Source organism: Larus michahellis, chromosome 6, assembly GCF_964199755.1.
Source record: "Larus michahellis chromosome 6, bLarMic1.1, whole genome shotgun sequence".
In the NCBI taxonomy this organism is placed as follows: domain Eukaryota; kingdom Metazoa; phylum Chordata; class Aves; order Charadriiformes; family Laridae; genus Larus; species Larus michahellis.
The window spans coordinates 2270106-2289924 of NC_133901.1; the positions used below are offsets into that span (position 1 = coordinate 2270106).

The 19819-nt window shown below is 41.1% G+C and overlaps 2 protein-coding genes and 1 long non-coding RNA gene across 24 annotated transcripts in view; 1 reads left to right on the top strand and 2 right to left on the bottom strand.

Moving 5' to 3' along the window:
- Window positions 1–203: 203 nt before the first annotated feature.
- On the bottom strand, window positions 204–8109 carry ZNF639 (zinc finger protein 639). 16 transcript variants are annotated; one of them, XM_074590353.1, is made up of 8 exons: window positions 8028–8109; window positions 6793–6893; window positions 6328–6395; window positions 5644–5751; window positions 4663–4800; window positions 3456–4385; window positions 1385–1479; window positions 204–1007 (listed from the first exon to the last, which is right to left on the bottom strand). In XM_074590353.1, the coding sequence occupies exons 3-7, from the start codon at window positions 6383–6385 to the stop codon at window positions 1385–1387; spliced, it is 1329 nt and encodes a 442-aa protein (XP_074446454.1). In that variant the 5' UTR covers window positions 6386–6395; window positions 6793–6893; window positions 8028–8109; the 3' UTR covers window positions 204–1007. The 16 variants fall into 16 exon arrangements, with proteins under 16 accessions (XP_074446454.1, XP_074446452.1, XP_074446455.1 ...); XM_074590351.1 differs by having other exon boundaries at window positions 4657–4800; XM_074590354.1 differs by having other exon boundaries at window positions 6793–6927; window positions 8028–8095.
- Window positions 7187–19750, top strand: LOC141744447 (uncharacterized). Its single transcript, XR_012587454.1, has 3 exons — window positions 7187–7328; window positions 9318–9425; window positions 18060–19750. It is a non-coding gene; the product is annotated as an uncharacterized LOC141744447 (long non-coding RNA).
- Window positions 17019–19819, bottom strand: part of PIK3CA (phosphatidylinositol-4,5-bisphosphate 3-kinase catalytic subunit alpha) — a 40197-nt gene continuing 37396 nt past the window's right edge. For 5 of the 7 annotated variants that reach the window (XM_074590335.1, XM_074590336.1, XM_074590338.1 and 2 more), the window contains 2 exons: window positions 19519–19670; window positions 17019–18326 (listed from right to left, as the gene is read on the bottom strand). In XM_074590335.1, the coding sequence (XP_074446436.1) occupies window positions 18056–18326; window positions 19519–19670 (423 nt within the window). In that variant the 3' untranslated portion in view covers window positions 17019–18055. The remainder of the gene's footprint in view (window positions 18327–19518; window positions 19671–19819) is intronic. The other 2 variants (XR_012587451.1, XR_012587450.1) reach the window with 1 other exon arrangement.

Below are 19819 nucleotides of genomic sequence, written 5' to 3' on the forward strand. Positions count from 1 at the left end.
GGGGGTGGGGAAGGCTCTCCGCAGGCCCTGCGAGGGGGATCAGAAACAATGGCAACACTCCACAGCCGGCCAAGAGCATGGTTTATAGAATCGTATAGAATCATAGAACAGTTTGGGGTGGAAGGGACCTTTAAAAGGTCATCTAGTCCAACCCGCCTTTTAATCAGAGTCCACTTAAACAACAAACGCCAAGGACTCAGGAGTTCAAAAGCACCAAATAGTTTATACGTTTGATACAGCACCGTGAAAGAGCGTAGGAAAATGAGGACAACCGCGGACAATGAAAATCAGTGACACTTAATAAGCATTACAGAGGACACACTATTTGAGAATTACTAACCCGTTGCATTTTAAGTTCTTGCAATAATTTTGTTCTTAAGACAACAAAGTCATTCATATAAAAAAAGCTGAAATACATGACGCACATCTATCCAAAAGGCTCGGGGGGAGTCTGAAAAGCAAAGAATCAAATACAAATTGCTCCCAAATACAAAATACTTCCCAAACCTATCTCGTGATTTTGTGTAGCTTCTAGTTAGTGTTCCTGAAGCAGACGATCCTTGCAGGTATCTGTGTAATGAGTAAATGAGTTTGATACACTTATTGTCTTGGTGAAAAAAAAAATAATAATAATATTGGCATAGTTCAATGAATACAGATCCTTCCTCTCGTTCCAGACAGATGACTTGCTCCAGCGACAGGGTTAAAAGGCGATCGAAGTCTCTGGCAGTGTCGGAGCAGCTGCATTCACGTGCTCTCTCCCAGTTCACCTCGGAGCAGCAATGTCAGTGCACTGACCTTCCCCGTACACGCTTCACATAAATAAACCAAACTCTTCTCTTCCTTCAATGGGAACAACACACTGTCCTTGACGCACGCAGTCATTCCTTGAGGCCTTCCAACTTCTAGACAGGCTCCACTCATTACCTATTTTTTTCTACTACTTAATACCTTACTTGTTTCAGCATGCTCATCATGTGGACGCCAATATCCTACTTGTGTTCCTGCTAAGGCAAAATGAGAACAGCTACTCCTGTACATTTCCATTTACTTTCTGATGGATACTAAAACGAAAATACTAACATTAGTCCCTTATTTATAAAATCCAACCTAAGCCAAACTGGAATATATTCCTCATTAGGGTCACCATGGGGCACATTTTAGTTAGAAATTATTTGGCTTCATAACATTCCTACGGGGTATTCTTTTCATTCCTGGTTTAGAGATCAGAAATAACACAAGTCAAAGCGAGACAAAGGCTTTCAGGAGTCAACAAGCAAGTTTTCTGTATCACAGGGCTCCGTGCTTTGACAGGAGACCAGCTTTCCTGTACAGGACACAATGCTGTTCTACACAAACATACACACTTCTTAAGCCCACTTACTTATTTTTTGGGGTTCTTTTGAATGTCCTTTTTCCACCTCTTGTCACTGTCCCCTGGAACAGCTTTCTCTCCAGAGCTCAGCTGTGCCGTTCCACCTGCGTGTCGTCACCAAGGGTTTTAAGAAAACCAGCATTCCCCCCTCTCAGTTATACCCATATGAGCAAAATTAACTTTACATATATAAAATGACTCTTATTAGTGCTTTGTTAACTATATCATTGCTACCATTTTAAGCCAGCCAAGATGAATGTTTTCAAAATAGGAAACCAGCGGTTCTACTACAGACATTCATTCTCTATACAACAGACTAATAAAATGCAGTCAGGACACCATCAGGTTGCCCTTTTCAATAAAAGATTTAGTATTAAATCAGCATTTCAAAATCACAAAAATGGTCTCGCCTCCTACAAAGAAATGTACGCTAACTGGTTGACTATATTCAGCCAATTTTGATCCTTAACTTTAAAAGTCAAATGCAAAGACCCTTGCATGCCTTGAAGCTGGTAACACCAAATCCCACTGATCAAGAAATGTTTTATACACTAATATTATATCTATACAAAGCTTGCGTTAGACAATCTTACATTACAAATTTACAATCAATGCAGAAAGAAATGTACACTCCACCACTAATTTATGGGTAATTTCAGCCTGGTAACTATCACAATCTAAATGACCTCACCCTTATTTTTATCTGTCCAAGGATCCACTCAGAAATACAGATACAGAATGAATCATAAAAATTCACTTCTAACGATTATAATGGTAGGACAGCACTAATCTGAAGAGATGTGTGAAATCATTTGAAAGTGATAACAACATTTTAGTAGTTTTAAGCCAGCATGTAGGAGAAGTTTGAAATTTAGAGAATTAAAATAACTGTCCTCAAATTAGTAGCAGTGGGAAGCTAATTATAAATATACAGACTTATAATAATATAATTATAAACTAATAGAAGCTTGCTCTAAATGAGGCTGGTGACATACATCATTTCAGCGAGAGCTAAATTAGGGTTTCAGATACGAAAGTAACGCTCTTTGTACATTTTCAGCTGGATCACTCTGCAAATTCCCTTACAATTATCCCTAAAATGTGTCCCAATCCACAAAAAAGTAGTATGTGTTTCCTTGGTGCATTAAAAGATAGGAACCGAAGGTAAATAAAGGAGACAAAAATCATGTGGGAGGTCTGTAGTAAATGCGTGGAAGAGAAGATTGTTGGACAGTCCCACAGACAGGAGCTGAAATTAAACACTGAACAAAGAAAATGAACGATGAGGTTGGAATGTATCCCAAGAGAAAAAAAGGACAATTTTAAAAGCTTATCAAGCATACACGGTGGGAAATGCAAGCTGGTATGTGAATTTGGAGACGTCCATGCCTGGGAATTTTTGGAACACCTTTATCTTTGGCAGGCTGGTGCAATTCGCTAAACATCAGCACCATGACCTGCTGCCACAGAGGGTAACACGAGCTGGATATACAGTTCGATCAGTATGGCATTACTTCAGCATGGAACTAGATGTTGGCTTTTTCCTTTTTAAACTTGAGAGCTGCTCTCGTACATCAGACGTGAAAGCGCGGGGTGACCATCAGAACTGCTATCACAACATGCAACTACTCCCACCATCCCTCCCCCCAGAATCTGATCCATCACACTGTAAATGTGATTATTTCTACCGAAACCCCTAGGAAAGGAAATTCACAACACCAAGCTGTTATACATGCTTTGCTGATATAAAGAGAAAAACATTAGAATTGTATAATTGCTGTTAAAATCGTATTTAATATCACCTTTTAGTGACTGGAGATTAATTCAATTTCTAACAAATTGATTCCAGGGAATGAAAGTAATCAAGCCGTCTCATGTATCTGAAGATGACTTAAAAGATCTTTTTCATTTCCAAACCTCATTAAGCAATCGGTACATTTATGAGGCAAGTCTGCTGAGTGCCTGAAATCCAAATGAGTTTTAAGGTCTTCAATCTGTCCTGTTGAATATTCACAGTACTGACACAAATAAATCCCTTCAGATAAATGAGAGCTTAAATGCTTGCAATACTCCAACATACCTGAAAAGCCCTTCCCACAGTCATCACAAACATGAGGGAATATTTTGGTGTGTTCAATCGCTACGTGCCTGTTGACATTTGTATGCAGCCTGCTCCTAAAGCCGCACACTTGGCACACAAAGAAGTTTTTGCATTTGTCAAAACTGATTTTGTTTATGAGACTGTACTGTCCGCGCTCCTTGTTATGATAGCTGTCGCTTAACTCTATCAGCCGACACGCGTGTTCGTTCACCACATGGCTATGGAGATCTTCTGGATCATTTGTTTCGTGCTCACAGAACTGACACAAATACTGCTCGTCACAGCTGTGCTCCTGGAAGTGCAGGTACAACTCGCTGCTGGAGGAGAACTGCATATCGCACTGCTCACACCAGTAAAGGTGGTCGTTGAAGTGAGTGTCTGCTATGTGCTGACTCAGATTCTCAAATATCACTGTTTTGTAATCGCAGTATTTACAGATGTACGGATCCTCCTCATGTAGTTTTACGTGTTCGATGAGCTGCACTTTGCTGGAGAAGCTTTCTTTGCAAACTTTACAGACGTGAGTGTCTGTACACGTCTTATGCTTCAGGATCATGTGCTGCTTTAAATCAGAAAAGTACTTGCTATTAAACTCACAGAGCTCACACTTGTATAAGCCACTGCTGTTGGCTCTCAGCAAAGGCCATTTCTGTTGAGCCGTGATATTCAAAGCCTGGTTCTTCTCAAAGATTTTACAGGTTTCCAGAGGGATTTCCTCTAGGTCCTCAGCTTCTAGCTTCTCGGGCGACACAGTTTGTGTTTCTATATCGTGAACTTCTACAGCATTCACTTCTGTTGTAGAAATTTCTACAGTTTGAATATCAAGAGGTTTCTCCTCTTCTGTAGGGCTGTCACTGAATATAGGTGAATCACATAAGTCTCTGCACATTCCATTATTAGTACCTTTATCTGCAGGAAGAAATAGATAATAAAAACAAGAGGTTAAAAACAACCCTGCAAAACACCTGGGTTCATATTTACCTTTTCGGTTAGTTGTAGCATCTTAGAAATGCAAAAAGCAGTTATTTTCCCCCAGCCAGACTATGTATTATGGTTAACTATCAAATAAATAACGTAAACTACAAATCCTTTGCCTCTTCTGTCAGAGCAAAAGTGACATTAAAAGCCAGCAGTCAGGCTCTCCAGCTTCCCAGCACCCAAGCTGCAAATCCACATTTACCTTTACCTTTATCCTTCCTTTTAGCGTCCGTATAGTGCAAGCCCACAACGTTTGAATGGGACCCGCTCCAGTGAGAGGTCCCAGCATGCACTGGACTCCCATCATCGTCTGTGTCTAGGCTCTGCACAGCACTGTGGAATCTACCTGCGGAGAGAAGAGAAGGATCTTCTTGTCATTGTCTGTCTATCACTAGCATCGTCACGATTCTTTAACCATACATCTTAAATACTATTTACTTACTCTAGTTGCATAAATTTATTTTTATAATCACATCATAACCTACATTTAAGAAAGCAACAATAAATACCTTAGAAATTATTTCCATACATACAGAACACAACAAACAAATTCAAAATGTGGCAACTCTGACTTTAAAATTTCAGCAGAAAATAGTCAGTTGATTATAATGGAATAAAAAAAATCCTTAAATGAAAACTTGATATTTGAAAGACATGATTTAAAAAAATATTCTTAAATATTTCTGGACTTTGCATTTTAATATATAATACTTTCTAAATCTTCTGGAGACTTGCTAGCTAATTTATTAGAGTGAAAAGAAAAATAAATATAACAAAAATCCACCCTCACATTTGCACTGCTAAACTTCACATACACTAGTGGATGTTTTATAAAAATATCTGTTAAGTACTTTTCCCTAAGTACAAATGCAGCTCAAGGCAATTGCTGGTAAATTCCATCTGAACTCTTAGATTATTTACATCAGCTTTACATTACCTAGCTAGCAGATGTTTAGATAAAGAATCATCATTATAAATGTTGTAAAATTGAAGGACCTTTTAGTCATCATCATTTTTTACTTTGAAAATTGGATTTCAGTTACAGGAATTAAACCTTCCACCAGTCTAAGGCGCACCAGCTCACAACGATGCTCAGAAGTCACAAGTTTGTATTATATTACTTCTATGAATAAGTGCATGACAGGCTTAGTAAAGAATTGCAGAACAAGACGTCAACATGTAGTCTTACCTCTGTTTTCAGAAAACTTTGTATCTGGCTGTTTCATAGAACAGACGCTATAGCAGTGGTCCGAAAAAATTCCACTGTTGTCTATGTATTTGCTTGCACCTGAAGAATCTTAGAAGAAAAAAAAAAAGGCGGGCGGGGAGGCTTTAATACTAAGACACTGCTGTAGCTACATACGCATTTAGTGTGCACCAAAATTCTCTTCACTGCTGCCTTTTTACTTCTTGTGCTGGGAGCATTCTGTGCTGGCCTCACAACATTCTGTTGTGATTTATGACTTTTAGCTGCTGCCCTGATGTTTGGAGTCTCAGATACAATTGTTATCAAACTTTACTCCCACTGAAGACAGTGACAGAAGCACAGTTTGGCCAGTGACGAATGCTTCCGGACACCCCAGCTTTCACAAAATTCCTCCCCTTGTGTATGAGAATCCTCTTCGCTTTGCAGCTTGAGCAAGTTTCCCAGTTTGCAGGGAGTACAGAACAGAACTGTTCAGACTGAAAGCAGCTGAACAGCAGAGCGGGCAGAGCGTGTACTCAACACCTTCCGACCAAGACTTCTTATCCCACCCTTTATGTTACTGGTTTTCCCTATATTAGCACATGCAGTCCCTGCTCATAACAAAGTAACTATTTTGAGGAAAAAATAAGCTTACTGAAGTGCACCTAAGTCAAGCTCTAGACTGACCTGAATATCGAGAGGGGTGTAGAGTCTTCCTTTTCCTCTTTTTAGGATGTTCATTCATTTTGAACAGTCTAAATTAATTGTAAAGTGAAAACATTCAAGCATTAGGCAGACTTGTTTGGATGCAGTTTATCTTTCGTTACTTTATGAAACAATACAAATGTTTTGAAAATGTCATGTTAAGCACAAGAGGGTTTTTCCTACTCCCCCTTCCTGCCCCCCAGCTCATTTTGTTACAGTTAAGATGAAACGTACACAAGAACTGAAGTCCAGTTTCATATTCCTGCCCTGGAACGAGAGAAGTTTCACCATGAAGACAGACTCCATGCACTCAGGTAACTCGGTGTAACCTACACGGCAGCTTTTCAGCACCCTGTTGCCTTTTGTCAGAGGCCAGATATTCTGAGGCGCAGCCCTTCAGGTAAAGTTTTAATGCTGAAAATACCAACAAAAGTCATGCTCTCTTACCAAAAATCCTAGACGCTTCAGTCTCAGCAGGCAGAGCAGCTAAGAAGCTGGTGGCTGGACAGCTTCCAAACGCAGCGAATACATCAGCTTGAGGTTTTCATCTACGGAGCGACAGCATTTTAAAATGCTTTAAAACTTGAGCACAAAATAAAAAAATAAAAACCAGAACCAGATACACAAGTGTTACAAAGAATGAAGCTATGGAAATTGAAGCTAAAAAACAACATTAAAAATTTGATATTAACTTCGATTTGGAGTTATCAAAATTAATAAGGTAGATGCATTAGAGTGTTTGTTTTCCTTTCGTCCCAGGTTAGCTGGCTTTCACTGCACTTGGCAGCTTCTGACAACAGAAAAACAGATGGAGACGACACCAAAAATACTTGAGCTATATATTGACCCAAATAGTTTTGAAGAAGGGCTGCAAACACGGGATCTGCTGTGGTCTACCGTAACACCAGAGCGCTTATGGGCCCAGGGAGTTCTAAAGCCAATACTATCAAGAGGTGACAGCAGGAAAAAAGGTCCCATACCAGGTAAACGCTCTCCTCGTGAGATGAAATTTGCCTGAATTAAAGTTTTATTTTCAGGGGAGAATAACATGGAAAAAACAGGGGGTTTGATACTATATCATAGTCTAGGAACATCAAATACCCTCCTCGCTTTTCCCGACTGGGAGGGGAGAGCCCGCAGCACCCCGATAACGAGCTTCATCCCCGTTAAGGCGGCTCGGCCTTTTCCCCGCGGATGGGCCCACGGGACAGCAGCGCCCGTTACTCCTCTCCGGCGGCTTTCCCCGGCACATCTCTCGTGGAGACGGGCTCGTGAAGGCCATAAACCGCGAGATCCCCGGAGCTCCCGCCGAGCCGGCGGCGGCCCGCGCGGAGGCCGGAGCGGGAAGGGCGGGCGGGAGCGCGGCGGAGGCGGCCCCGAGATCAGGCTGCAGGCTCCGGAGGCGGCGGGGAGCGGGCCCGGGATCGCCGCGGGCCCGGCCCCGCCTCAGCGCCGGCCGCAGCGTGAGTCAGTCGCCGCTGGCTCGGCGCGGGACGGGCCCCTCGCCTCAGGGCGGCGGGTTCGCGCCTCAAATGGCGGCGGGGCCGGGACTAAGATGGGGGCGGGCGCGGGGCCGCGCCCGGCGGGGCGAAAGGCGGGAGGGAGGCGGGTCGCCGGCGGGGCCACCGGGCTCCCGGGGGTGCGGGCGAGGCCGGGGCCGCTCCCCTCCCGCCGGGACTCACCTTCCGCTCCGCGCCCGGCCACCGACCCCCGGCCGCCACCGCCGCCGCCCCCGGACGCGGCGCTCCCCGCGGGGGAAGGGGCGGGGCCAGCGGCGGGGCAGGGCGCCCCCTGGGGGCCGCGGCGGCGCCTCTCAGCCCTCCCGTCCGTCGCCATAGCAACCGCGGGCTCCGAAATTAATTTATCCTTGAATTTAACACACCAAACTCTCATCCTACCGCTCACGCTCCAGCCCGTTTTCATACAGGGCAACGCGTCTCGGGGAGGGCAGGCGGTGCCAGCGCCCCACGGAGGGGCCTGTTCTACACACGACAGTTGGATGCCCGAGCGCCAGCCTCAAGCAGCTCAAATTCACTCGGCCTCGACATAGCAGCCGTGCCTTAAGGCTGTTATATAGGAGAATCAATACATAGACACTATAAATAAGGGCTGGAGGGTCTAAATAAGCAACTTCCCCCTTTTCACAATGTTCCAAGTTTATAATCGCAAAAGAGAATCCCCCTTCCCCCCCCCCCCCTTCATCTCACTTTTTTTTTTTTAATGCCACAATAATGAGCAATAAGTTCTATTTCCCCACAGAGCAGAGTATCTCAAACAGCATCTTATTATTTTGAGAAACAAGCCATTTCTTTTGAAGCCTCAAGGGAGGCCATTCTCTGATGGACTTAACACAGATCCCAGCCTTTTACCAGGTGTTTCATTAATTGAGCTCTTCTGCTCCGGCTTGGCCTGAAGTTACCTCACTTCAAGATCAAGCTTTCAATTAGCAGAGAATCCACCACATCCCTAGTGTTGTTGCTCCAGTGATCAGTAAAAATAAGTAAATACATAAATTATACTCCGCTTACTGATCAAACACGATCCTGGTGTCCCAGCTGAGTTTGTTCCCCGGTGTCGATTCCAGCCGCAGGAGCTGAGGTTTCTGCAGGACAGCTTGTGTTTTAAGTTCTCATAAATTGGCTATCCACCCAAAGGGGTGATGCCCACGTATTTCTCCCTCTAGTCACCAAAACGTTTTCCATGTGAATATTCAAAAAAACCCAAAAAAACCCAAACAAAAACAATCAAAAAAAGCACTTTCCCCAGTTCCCAGCGGAGGGCAGTAATGAGAACTTAAAATCCGTTATTTGCCAAGGGAAAGTAAAAAAAACAACCAAAAAAACCCCAACCAAACCCAAACAACCCAAAAGCAAAGCTTTGCTTTGAATTCAGCCCTGCTCAGTGAGACAATCTCAGGCTGACCAAAGCACAAAACACCTTCTGTACCTTTTAATTTGGTTTCTTCTCCACAGAAAGCAGCTCATCCCAGCAGCACCTATGTCAGACAGAGAGACAAGACCTGGCGTGAAAGGATAACACCGGAGGAGGAGCCCCTTTGAAGATCCGTTTCAAACTCACAGGTATTACACAGTGTCATCAATGCTTTAGACAGAAAAGTCTAAATGAGACTTGTTTTCTAAACCATTGCGTGCTCAGGATGTTCAGGCAGCTCCGGGTCAGATTTTAATCCCCCAGAACCAACTGTAGATAGAAAAAAGCCCCCAGGATATTCACCTTATTGTTTAAATGGGCAACACAGATGATGCTCATTTCAATTAGCAGGGATGTATCCTTACGGAAATAAGTAAACTCTTTCTTCAGTGAAAGCACTGAGTGTAGCTTATGAAATAACCTTTGCTGAAGGTACATTCATTAGTGTTTAAAAGGCCATACAGGAGGTAAACGACATATCCTGTCTAGCATCGGTATTCCTGCTTTTTTTTTTTGTTACATGGGTTCAGATTTTGGATCGAGTCTTTCCAACGGAGGCTGGAAACCAGACTGATTTCTGATCAGAAAGTCAGAAGGGCTCACTGAGATTCCCGTACTAAAGCAAGTTGCCCACATGGCAAGTCATTTCTCTGTTTCACCAGCGTTATTTTGCAAGTTTCCCATAATTTTTTGATGCTTTGGGGATAGAACTACCACAAAAAAATCACACCATGGGAATGGCAGTAAAGTCTAAATTTTGTATTTGAACAAGAAGTGACAATCTCCTTTCCCTGAACCATCCTGTGCATTTAAAACCAGGTAGCAACCACTCAGAACCATTTCATAGTTATGAGAAAAAGGTAAAACTCACCTTGCGCTGTAATAAAGAGAAGTTGAACTTGTTAGTTCAGGTTATTGAACTACCTACTTCAAAAATCACTAGCCAGAGATTCATTTGCCCTCTCCAGACTGGAGCTCAGCTTCAAAACAAGTGTAAGGATACTTATGTCCAGCTTTAATTACAGCGCTGGAACCCCGTGCAGACTGAGCCCTTGGTGGAACGCAGCCCTTTTCGAAGCTGGGCAGTGGGGATCTCAAACAGAATCGACCAGCATACAAAACGCAAGGCTTACCGGGGACACAGATGTGTAGAAGTGACCTGATTAAAAACTCTGACACGTCCCTTGTCTCTCCAAGAGAGTGAAATTCTCCACAAGAGAACTCAAATCCCTCCCACAATAACAGTTTGTTAGCAACTGAAGCCCAAAGGAGACCAACACATCCACAGAGGCAATTCCATTGCAGCCCCATGCTCTTATACTGCAAATACATATATATATATATATATATAATTTCCTAAAGATGTTTCTTACTCTTTCAAAATGCCTATTGGATACAAAAATACAACCTAGTTTGTTTGGTTTTGTTTTTAAAATGTAGTTTTGGTAATGAAAGCATGAAGGATATTTTTAAAAAAAACCAAACCAGATTGATTTAGTGGGGGCTTTAAAACCATCCAGCTGAAACAAAAACCTCTGCTCTCTTATCACAACTTTTACAGCCCACATAGGAAATAAGTTATTTATTTTGAGGTTCAACGTGTACAAGAATGAATACCACCTACACTTAGGACTTCCCAGCTATAAATAAGGCAAATTCTATTTCTGCCCCCCTCCCAATTAACTGATGCCTGCCATTTCCATCTCCTTTATCAAAAGAAGAGCTACAACCCCAAATCACACCCCCCAGACTGAAGATGCCTCAAATTCTCACGTCAGAATTCACAAGTGTACCAATCATAGTATTTTAATTTAGTTGTTAGTATATACATTAACACTCAAAAGTGTGATAAAAAACAAAAGTAGGTTTTTTTTTTAATAAACAGCATGTGATACAGACTGCGAAGATAAATAAAAAGCAGACTTTTTACAGTTTCCCATGAACACGAACTACAATAAGTATCATCGGCCAAACTTTTGTTACTTGAGTAGCAGAGCAGAAGGGGAAAAAAAAAAAAGTTTTTTGTTTAAAAGAGAGTATTGCAAGACTATTCTCAGTATGACAACACATGCATCTTGCTGCATCTTAAATACTTTTTTGGCCCGTTATTATTAAAAATGTCTTGCTTTCTAACTACTTTACCACAGGACCTTTATTACAGAATGACAGACACATGGCAACACCCCTCCCCCCCCCCCATAGTGGTTATTTCCAAGATAATTGTCTCATTTTTTAAAGATAATTTAAGCACTGGTGGGTGTTTATACTCTCCTTTTGATGCAGAGCTGTAACTGCTAATTAGCTTCGACAGAGTGACATATAAGCATCAAGAGATTACACCCTCCTGGGCTCTATTTATCCAAAATGCCCCCAAGACCCTGGGCTGCCAGAGGAAGAGCGCTGCCAGCAGGTGGAGGGAGTTGAGCCTTCATCCCTCCCCTCTGCCCAGCACTGGGGAGGCCACACCTGGAGCCCTGGACCAGTGCTGGGCTCCCCAGTAAGAGCCACACATGGACATACTGGAATGGGTCCAGCAAAGGGCCACGAAGATGATGGAGGGGATAGAGGAGAGGCTGAGAGAGCTGAGGTTGTGTAGGCTGGTGAGGAGAAAGCTCAAGGGGCACCTTGTCAATGTATATAAATACTTGATGGAAAGGAGTAAAGATGACAGGCAAAGCTTTCCTCACGGCTGCCCACTGAAAGGACATCAAGCAATGAAACAGAAGAAATTTCATATAAACATTATGAAAAAAACGTTTGCTGTGGACTTCCCCCCCCCCCCCCCCCCCGGACAGACTCTAAACCCAAGTGGACGATGTCCTGGGCAACCTGCTCTAGCTGACCCTGCGGCTGGACCAGACCATCTCCAGAGGTCTCTGCCAGCCTCAAGGATTCTCTGAAAGTTCTTGCAATTGCGGTACCAGCCGCAATGACAACACTGCTTTCAAAATTTCAAGCCTGAGAACCCAGGACACCAGACTGCAGCCATACATATTTTAAATCCTTTTCTCCACCAGAGAAGTGGATTTTGATAGCGTACGTGGATATTCACAGCTGAAACTTGCAGAGGTGTGAGCGGGTAAGGGGAAAGGATGATACCATACGACCAGATGATGAATTATGCATTTATCGTCACAAGAGAAGATGAAGAATTTGGACCACAGTGGCTGTAGAAAAGGAAGAAGAGGATTCATCTCTTCCTCCCTTCCTCTTCTTTCCCCTGCCCCAGATGAACCAGAAAGATGACTTTGGACAGCCTGGGGCTTCTTTGGACTTAAACCAAAGAAACAAACCAGAATGAGACTGCAGCTACGAATATCTGTGTTTTGGCTCTTATGGACCAAAGTACAGCAGACATAAGATTCTTAGAAAAAACAGCATCTGCTTGAATTAGGCTTTCTGTAACTTCAGCAATACAATTAGGTCAGGTTTAACTGTAATTAATTTAACACCGGAAGAAGTTCCTAACAAAATCGATGCAGTTACATGGAACGAAACGGTTCCTAAGCCAGTTTAATAGCTACTGGGGAACTGGCACTAGAATTTCAGAAAAAGTCAAGATAGAGGAAGTGTGATTTTTGGCCTTTTTTATGCGGAAGGAATACTGCAGCACACACAGAAGTGACAGTAAGGACACTTAAACTTAAGACACATTTCTGAAAATCAATAGGAACACTAGCTGCAAAGTCCAGGCAGAGCATTGCTTCAACTGATCTTCTCTTACAAATATTTTATGTTGTTCTTATGCTACAGGCATGTCCCTGTTTAGGGGAGAGGGAAGGGAAGAGGCAGGGACAGGAGGATCCATCTCCGGCCTAGAGTCAGGAGTGCTAACACAGGAAGACCTCAGCCGTTGAGGAGTCTATCCCATAAAGCTCAGAAATCAAGAATACTGACTGCACATTAACAACAACTGTTTTTCCTGAGTCTGGGTTCAACAAGTCTTTATACTACGAAAGAGTAGGAAGAGGAACCATTTAAGTGATCAAGCAAGAAGAATCCTGGAAGTCTCAAGAATGAAAGTAATTACAGACAAGATGACAGTTATTAATGGGAAATAGCTGAAAAGGCTAGTTAATAAAGACTATTTCAAAGTGAAATTGCCTAGTGTTTAATTGGGCTGCTAGTAAACACGCCTCTCACTAAGAGAGCAGCTTTCATACTGAATCATATGAATAAGTAATCTGGAACTTTACTACACATACAGTCTAATTCTGATTTCATATGCTGTTGTAAAACCAGAGTGATTCTGATTAAATTAGTGTTATATCAAGCCAGAGTGATTCTGATTAAATTAGGGTTATGTCAGCATAAAGTAAAATCAGAATTTCTCGAAGACGAGAGCACCTATAGATTTGGTTGGTGTAAGCAGATAGAAAACTTCTATATCCAGTTTCCATTTGGCTTCCCTTCATTAATACAGATGTAAAAAACAAAATAAAACAAACAAAAAAACCCCGAAACCCACATGAACTGGAGGGGCGGTGAGCTACGCGTCATTTTGGACAGATAGAGCCTCACTCTAAACTGAGACAGCTTTCAGCACAAAAAAAAGATACAAATTCATTATTTGTATGAAACATGTATTGCAAAATTAAGTTGGGATTCAACAATCTGCAACAACATCCACAGCTATATAGTATTTTTAAAAAAAAAAAAAAACAACAACAAACAAACAAGTGTGGTTCTTCTTCCATTCAAGTAAAACTAAAACAAGATAAAGAAACGTGGAAGTTTAAAAAAGAGTCTTAGAAGCAGCAAGTTACAATTCTTTCTGTAATACCACACCATTTTCATTAACTTGAAGCATTTTAAAGATGTCAAAGACACCAACAAAATCATAATTTCAAGTGGCTTTTTGATAGTTGTTGTTTGAATGGGTCCAGCCCAGGTCTGCAACCCGTACAGACATGCAAAACAGGAGGAATTCACAATTATTATTAAGAACAGACACTGGAACATGCCAATTTTAAAATGACAAAGCAAAGAAAATACCTTCAAGTTGTCAACAAACATGGGCTACTGACCACTAAAGGGCATTTAATATTTTACATAAAAAGGCAAGTTGGAAAAAAAAACATCCAAAAAGAACCCTCCAAACCACCAAGAGCAGGGTCATCGCATACAAAGTTCTCTACGAGCTTGGTAATTTCTATATTGCCCTTAATACGCAGGCGTCTATCTTCTCCACAAGATGCCAAACCACTAACAATTTTGGTTTTATTTAAATGTGGGGTTTTTTTAAAAAGAATTATACTGAAAGTCTGTTTCACCTAGGAAAAAAAACCTACTAATGCACCCCTTCAGGACAGAAAAGTGTGCGTATGTAAGTCAGTACAGGTGCTTTTTCTACTACCTTTAGGAAAGCAAAGAATGTATTTTTAAGGAAAACTAATTGGCAGCAGCCTGTTCTGTCATTAAATCAAACACAGCTTCACGGCTGAAGAAGTTACTGTTTTTAAATTTGTGTTTCACTAAATCACCATTTCTTAATGCTTTGTAATAAAACCCACGGCCCGACCCTGGGCCAGGATTTTTGTAGCCCTACTACAGAGATGGTTAGGTTCAATTCAAGCTCCACATAAGCTACTTAGTGTTTTGTGCATCCGACTCTCAGAATAAAGGGAACACTTCCAAGTCTCCAGGAGATGGGAATAATAATAAAAACAAAAAAAAAAAAATCCAAATTCCAAGCAATCTCTGTAAAAATCTAGAGCTCAGTTACAGGTGCTTTGACAGTCCGTAAGCAGATCTTATTTCTGATACTGAGGATGTCCTCTCATTTACACCGATGTAAGCAAATAGTACCTCCACTATCTGCAGTGAAGTTACATCAGCACAGAACTGGCGTAACAGGATAAGGTAATTAGGGTTGAATGCTTTGAAGCTTAAAAAAAGATTATTTTTTTTTTCCCCCCTGAAACACTGGCAGAGTGTTTTTCAAATGCCCATCCTGGTTACTTAAGAACAACTGCTTAAAGCCCATCAGCTTCTACTTTTTTTTTTCCTATATTATGTTATCCCAAATATATTATGCCTGTAGTTATCCCAAATCATATTATGCCTGTATCACTGTGAAGTTTCCTTTCTTTTACTATTTGACGTTCATGCACAGCATTTAGTTGCAGTAACTTTTGGAAACAGAGCCTGATTCCTCATACCTTTCTGTTTGTGCAAAAAGGGTGCAGAACACTATGCTTGAACTGAAAGACATTTATACGCGTATTTACAGAAGTCAATGGCTGGGAAGAGGCAAAGTACAAAAGAAATGGGGCTCATAACATCCAATTTGAGTTGATCTTTTCATCCAGGCTGGAAAAGGCTGACCATCTCTTAGATAAATGAGGTAAAGCATTGTTTCAATACCAGATAAATAAGGATAATATATAGCACCTAATGTGGCATTTGTGCAAGTTTTACTCAGTTAAATTAAGAGTTAACAGCCAACAGGGTTTCAGATTTTGTGTACTAAATGTAAATTGAAACTAAGCCACGTTTTAAAGAGCTAAACCATTAGAGCGTGTTGACTGCAAAGTAATACGTACAAAGGTAATTTTGCTCTAGAAAGTACGACCAAGGTTAGCAAGAGTTAAAATATTCGTATGAACAAAAAGGAATATGTAACAGTCAATAAAAAAAGAGTAATGGGAAGTCTATTGGACTACTCCAAAATATTTAGTAGAACCATGGAAATAAAACTTCCCATTCCCCATACTATTCTTGGAACTTCTGTAGTTTTCACAAAAGCAGGTTTCCCCCCACACCATCAAGTATCCACGGGTGCAGTAACGACTGCAGGATCTTGACTATCAAAGTGTCTTGAAAGACCAAAGTCTTGGCTTTACCATCCCCAAAGTCTTTCATAATGTAATTGATTGCACATTTTTAATATATTACAAATTTGCTAAATGAAGCCAACCACTCATTACCTCATCAGTACAGCCTGCACAAGGTACAGTTTATTTATATACTTATATTCTAATCTAACACCAGCTGTCAGCTTATTTTATATTACATGTGGTATTGCACTTTTTGAGTGGCACCTCAGCGTGTGTTTGCAAGTGAAGGAGCTGAACCCCCAAAAGCCCCAGACCTTTGGAATTCACTCCAAGTGCTGCCAATCTAGCGAGTTTTAAATGCCAGGGTGAACATCACCCTCATAATCACGGGCTTCATTAATTAAAAAACCTGTTTAATAATCAGATAAACAGTCCTACCTGAAGTTGTGCATAAGGGCAATCTGAAATCCTCAGTACTCTGAACAGTTCCAAAAAGTGATGCCAATTTAATTGATTGCACGCATCATAATCGTGTTAAGAGGACAACAACTAGATTTACAAATATATTACACGCACGCACACACAAAACAGACAAAGCTATAAAATGTTTGGTAACTCCACATGCTTTGAGCTAGCCAACGTATCTGCTGTATGCTGAACTGCTTATTATTGATCATATTGAAAAAATCTAAATTGCTATTTCTGATGGATTTGTTACTGGATTAAACAGCTGCTTCCAATGGAGGAAGAAAGAGGAGAAACGGTGGACCCAAAGATTGAGGGTTTACATGTACGTTCCTTGAATAGCTAGCAAATCACTTCAGTAATGTGAAGAGTGATGCGCAAATTTTTTTTTTTTTTTTTTTCCCTGAAGAGAGACTTAGGCCAAGTTCACCTCTGGCATTAGTGGGTGTATCTCCCACTACTTCAATGGTACTTGTGTCCTCTTTCACCAGGGTTGAATTTGGTCCTAGGAGTATATCTGGTCACCTTCAGTGACGTTAATGGAAACGGGAGTCTTGGACAGATAGAACTGGGCTGCAAAATTAAAAGAGTGAATATTGGACAAATCATGTAAATAAAGAATATATATTAATAATAGTTCCTATTATATAAATAGCCTTTATAAAAAAATAATCTTTCAATAATTTTAATAACTCACCTTTCTTTAGGTTCTGGAAAACATGTATGAAAAAAATCTATTCAGTTCAAGTTAGATTAAAGCAAACCTAAGATGAACACTACAACTCTCTGTTGCACGAAACCCAATTCTGACCATTCAGTTTCCAGGTTAGTCAGTTTTTGGGGATGATAGGGAGTTTCTCTGTGAAGGTATGAATTGCACCCCTAGAAATACTGAGCAGAAGAAACACCGCACTGAATGGGCCTATTTCCTACTGCTTTCAGAAACTGTGCAGATGACGGACCCAGAAATCAAAGGGTCACCTAAACCCCGTAAACGTTAATGCCTCTGAGCACATTTAAAAGGCACTGTCCTCTCACTATTGGTTTTAGATCTTTGACCTTAAAACTCCTTCCCTTCAAACTATGCTCCATTTAAATATTCGCTATCACTTGAATTCTCTTTCCACTCTTCTCAATCCAGCATAGCCTCTACCTGCTGTACCAGATCTAAGGTACTGTGTGATGGACTCTATGTTCATGCTAGCACTATTTTCTTTTCCCTTCTAATTTATCCTATCAAATGAAAAAAGGAAACATTCTTCCAAGTTTACCTTTTTGGGCTTAAGGCATAACATGAAGTTACACATCATACTAAAGCTTAATTTTTGAAGTGTACAATTTTAGTGCTATCTGAAACCCTGTTTTACATTATTTTTCGACAGTTGTCTGAACAGTTCATCTCTTTTCTTGCCATAAATTCTAATGTTGTTCGTGGTTTGTGCAATTCCTATGCAACCAGTCTTTGCTGCTAACGGGTCTTAACAGTGCAGTACCCACAAAGCGGGCTATCAGTTCTTGTTTTCTTTGCTTTCATTTCAGTTCAAAGCATGTTGCTTTATTGTGTGGAAGATCCAGTCCATTTTCGTTGTCCAGCCACCATGGTGAGCATCATTCATTTGCTTCATGAAGTACTCAAGAGCTTCCTGCTCCGTTTTGTCCAATGCAAGGGTCTTTCGAATGTACGCAATATCGTCAAAGGACTGCAGTTCTGGCATTCCTGAGCCAAGCATCATGGAGAAAAGATTTATGAAGAGATTGGCATGCTGCCGAATTGCCAGATAAGCCTTATAACACATTTCTTGAAACCTGGAAGAAATAGGGAAAAAAAGCTCAGTGTATTTCCCTATTAGATGTGTATTACTTCTTCACCTCCAAAACAGTTTTCAGGTAACTGGACAGTCGCCTAATAAGAACACTGTAACATTGCTGAAAAAATATCCTCACCTTCCTACTTAGGTTATCTTCATTTCTGTAAGAATCAGCAGTGGTCAGGCTAACACAACAGCCAAACCGAAGACAGGTTTTCTAGGCTTAAACCTCATTTGCAATTCATGCAAGCATTCCACACAAGTTTATGGGAGTTCACAGAGCCAATTTAGTCATTGCCACTGACATTTCCGATTTCAGAGCACATTTCCTGATACACTATGGCAAACAGCACTTTCCTGGTTATCATCAGAGATGAACTTCTCTCCTGTAGTTTTACGCGGGCACTACCTGTTGCTCCTGAGATACTCTGGAGAATGCACTGAAGCCAGGGGCATTTGCTGTATCACAACATTGGGTGAGAAATGCCCATTTATGCTGAAAACAATAGCTTACGTTAAGAAAAAAAAAAGGCAAAAAAGCTTCACTGCAGCATTTAGACAAACACTAAAACTTTAACTCCGTCTCCACTCCCGCAACATAATGAAATTAAGATCAAAATTGAAACCTCTCAAAGACTGGATCTCTGGGATGACAGATACTAGGAATGACTACAGCAACGGAATTTATTTATTATTACTATTTTAAAGTTCTCATTTCTTAGCAGGTTCTGCACAATGTCACAAACTACACAGGCCAACTGAAGAGCTGGTATCACAGCAGCTATAGGAGAGAGAAGTATTGCTGAGTGACCAGCAAGGCTCTGATGTGCATTACACCTGACGTTTAAGAATTCTTGGGTTTTGCAGCTATGCAATCCCAAGAGGATTTTAAGTGTTAACTAAAAAAAAAATTTCAGATATTTAAAAATTTATCTTTATACCCATGCATGCTGATCCTGCAAAGCTCAAGTGAGATTTCATGAACCAAAGGCCATGTAAGTGCTCAGGCCATGTAACCACTGATTTACAAGTGGTTGGATAATTTTCAACTAAAGAATTAGAACATACCCACTGCAAACCAATTAAAATACTACTTTTCAATTAAGAAGACTAACTATTAAAGGTCACCAGTAGCAAAGCGCATTTTAGGTACAAAACACGATGGAAGTTCAACACTTCAAAGGGCTCACCTTTCAAACTCCCTTGTTTTGGTACATTCTTGGGCTCCTTTACTAATCACTATTAAGAAGTCTTGTGTTAAGACAAATGGCACACGTTCTCTTTTGTAACCAAATTTTTTCTTCTTGTGATCGAGGAAGTGCCCAAAGTCAATGTGAAACAGCTTGGAAAGACAGAAAGGTATTTTAAGATTAGGAACTCCTTGTTTAAATGATGTCATAGTAAAATTGATCATTTACTTATAGTTGAGATGGATTTTTTTTAAAACAAACTCATGTCAAAGTGAGAGATGACATTAGGCTATGTTTTTAG

What these genes read in the sequence shown, in the direction of transcription:
- ZNF639 (XM_074590341.1), bottom strand. Translation starts at nt 6,385, where the DNA reads ATGAATGAACATCCTAAAAAGAGGAAAAGGAAGACTCTACACCCCTCT. An exon ending in ACACCCCTCTCGATATTCAG is followed by an intron (nt 5,752 to 6,327) that starts GTCAGTCTAGAG and finishes TTTTCTTCTAAG; the next exon opens with ATTCTTCAGGTGCAAGCAAA. An exon ending in AAAGTTTTCTGAAAACAGAG is followed by an intron (nt 4,801 to 5,643) that starts GTAAGACTACAT and finishes TTCTCTCCGCAG; the next exon opens with GTAGATTCCACAGTGCTGTG.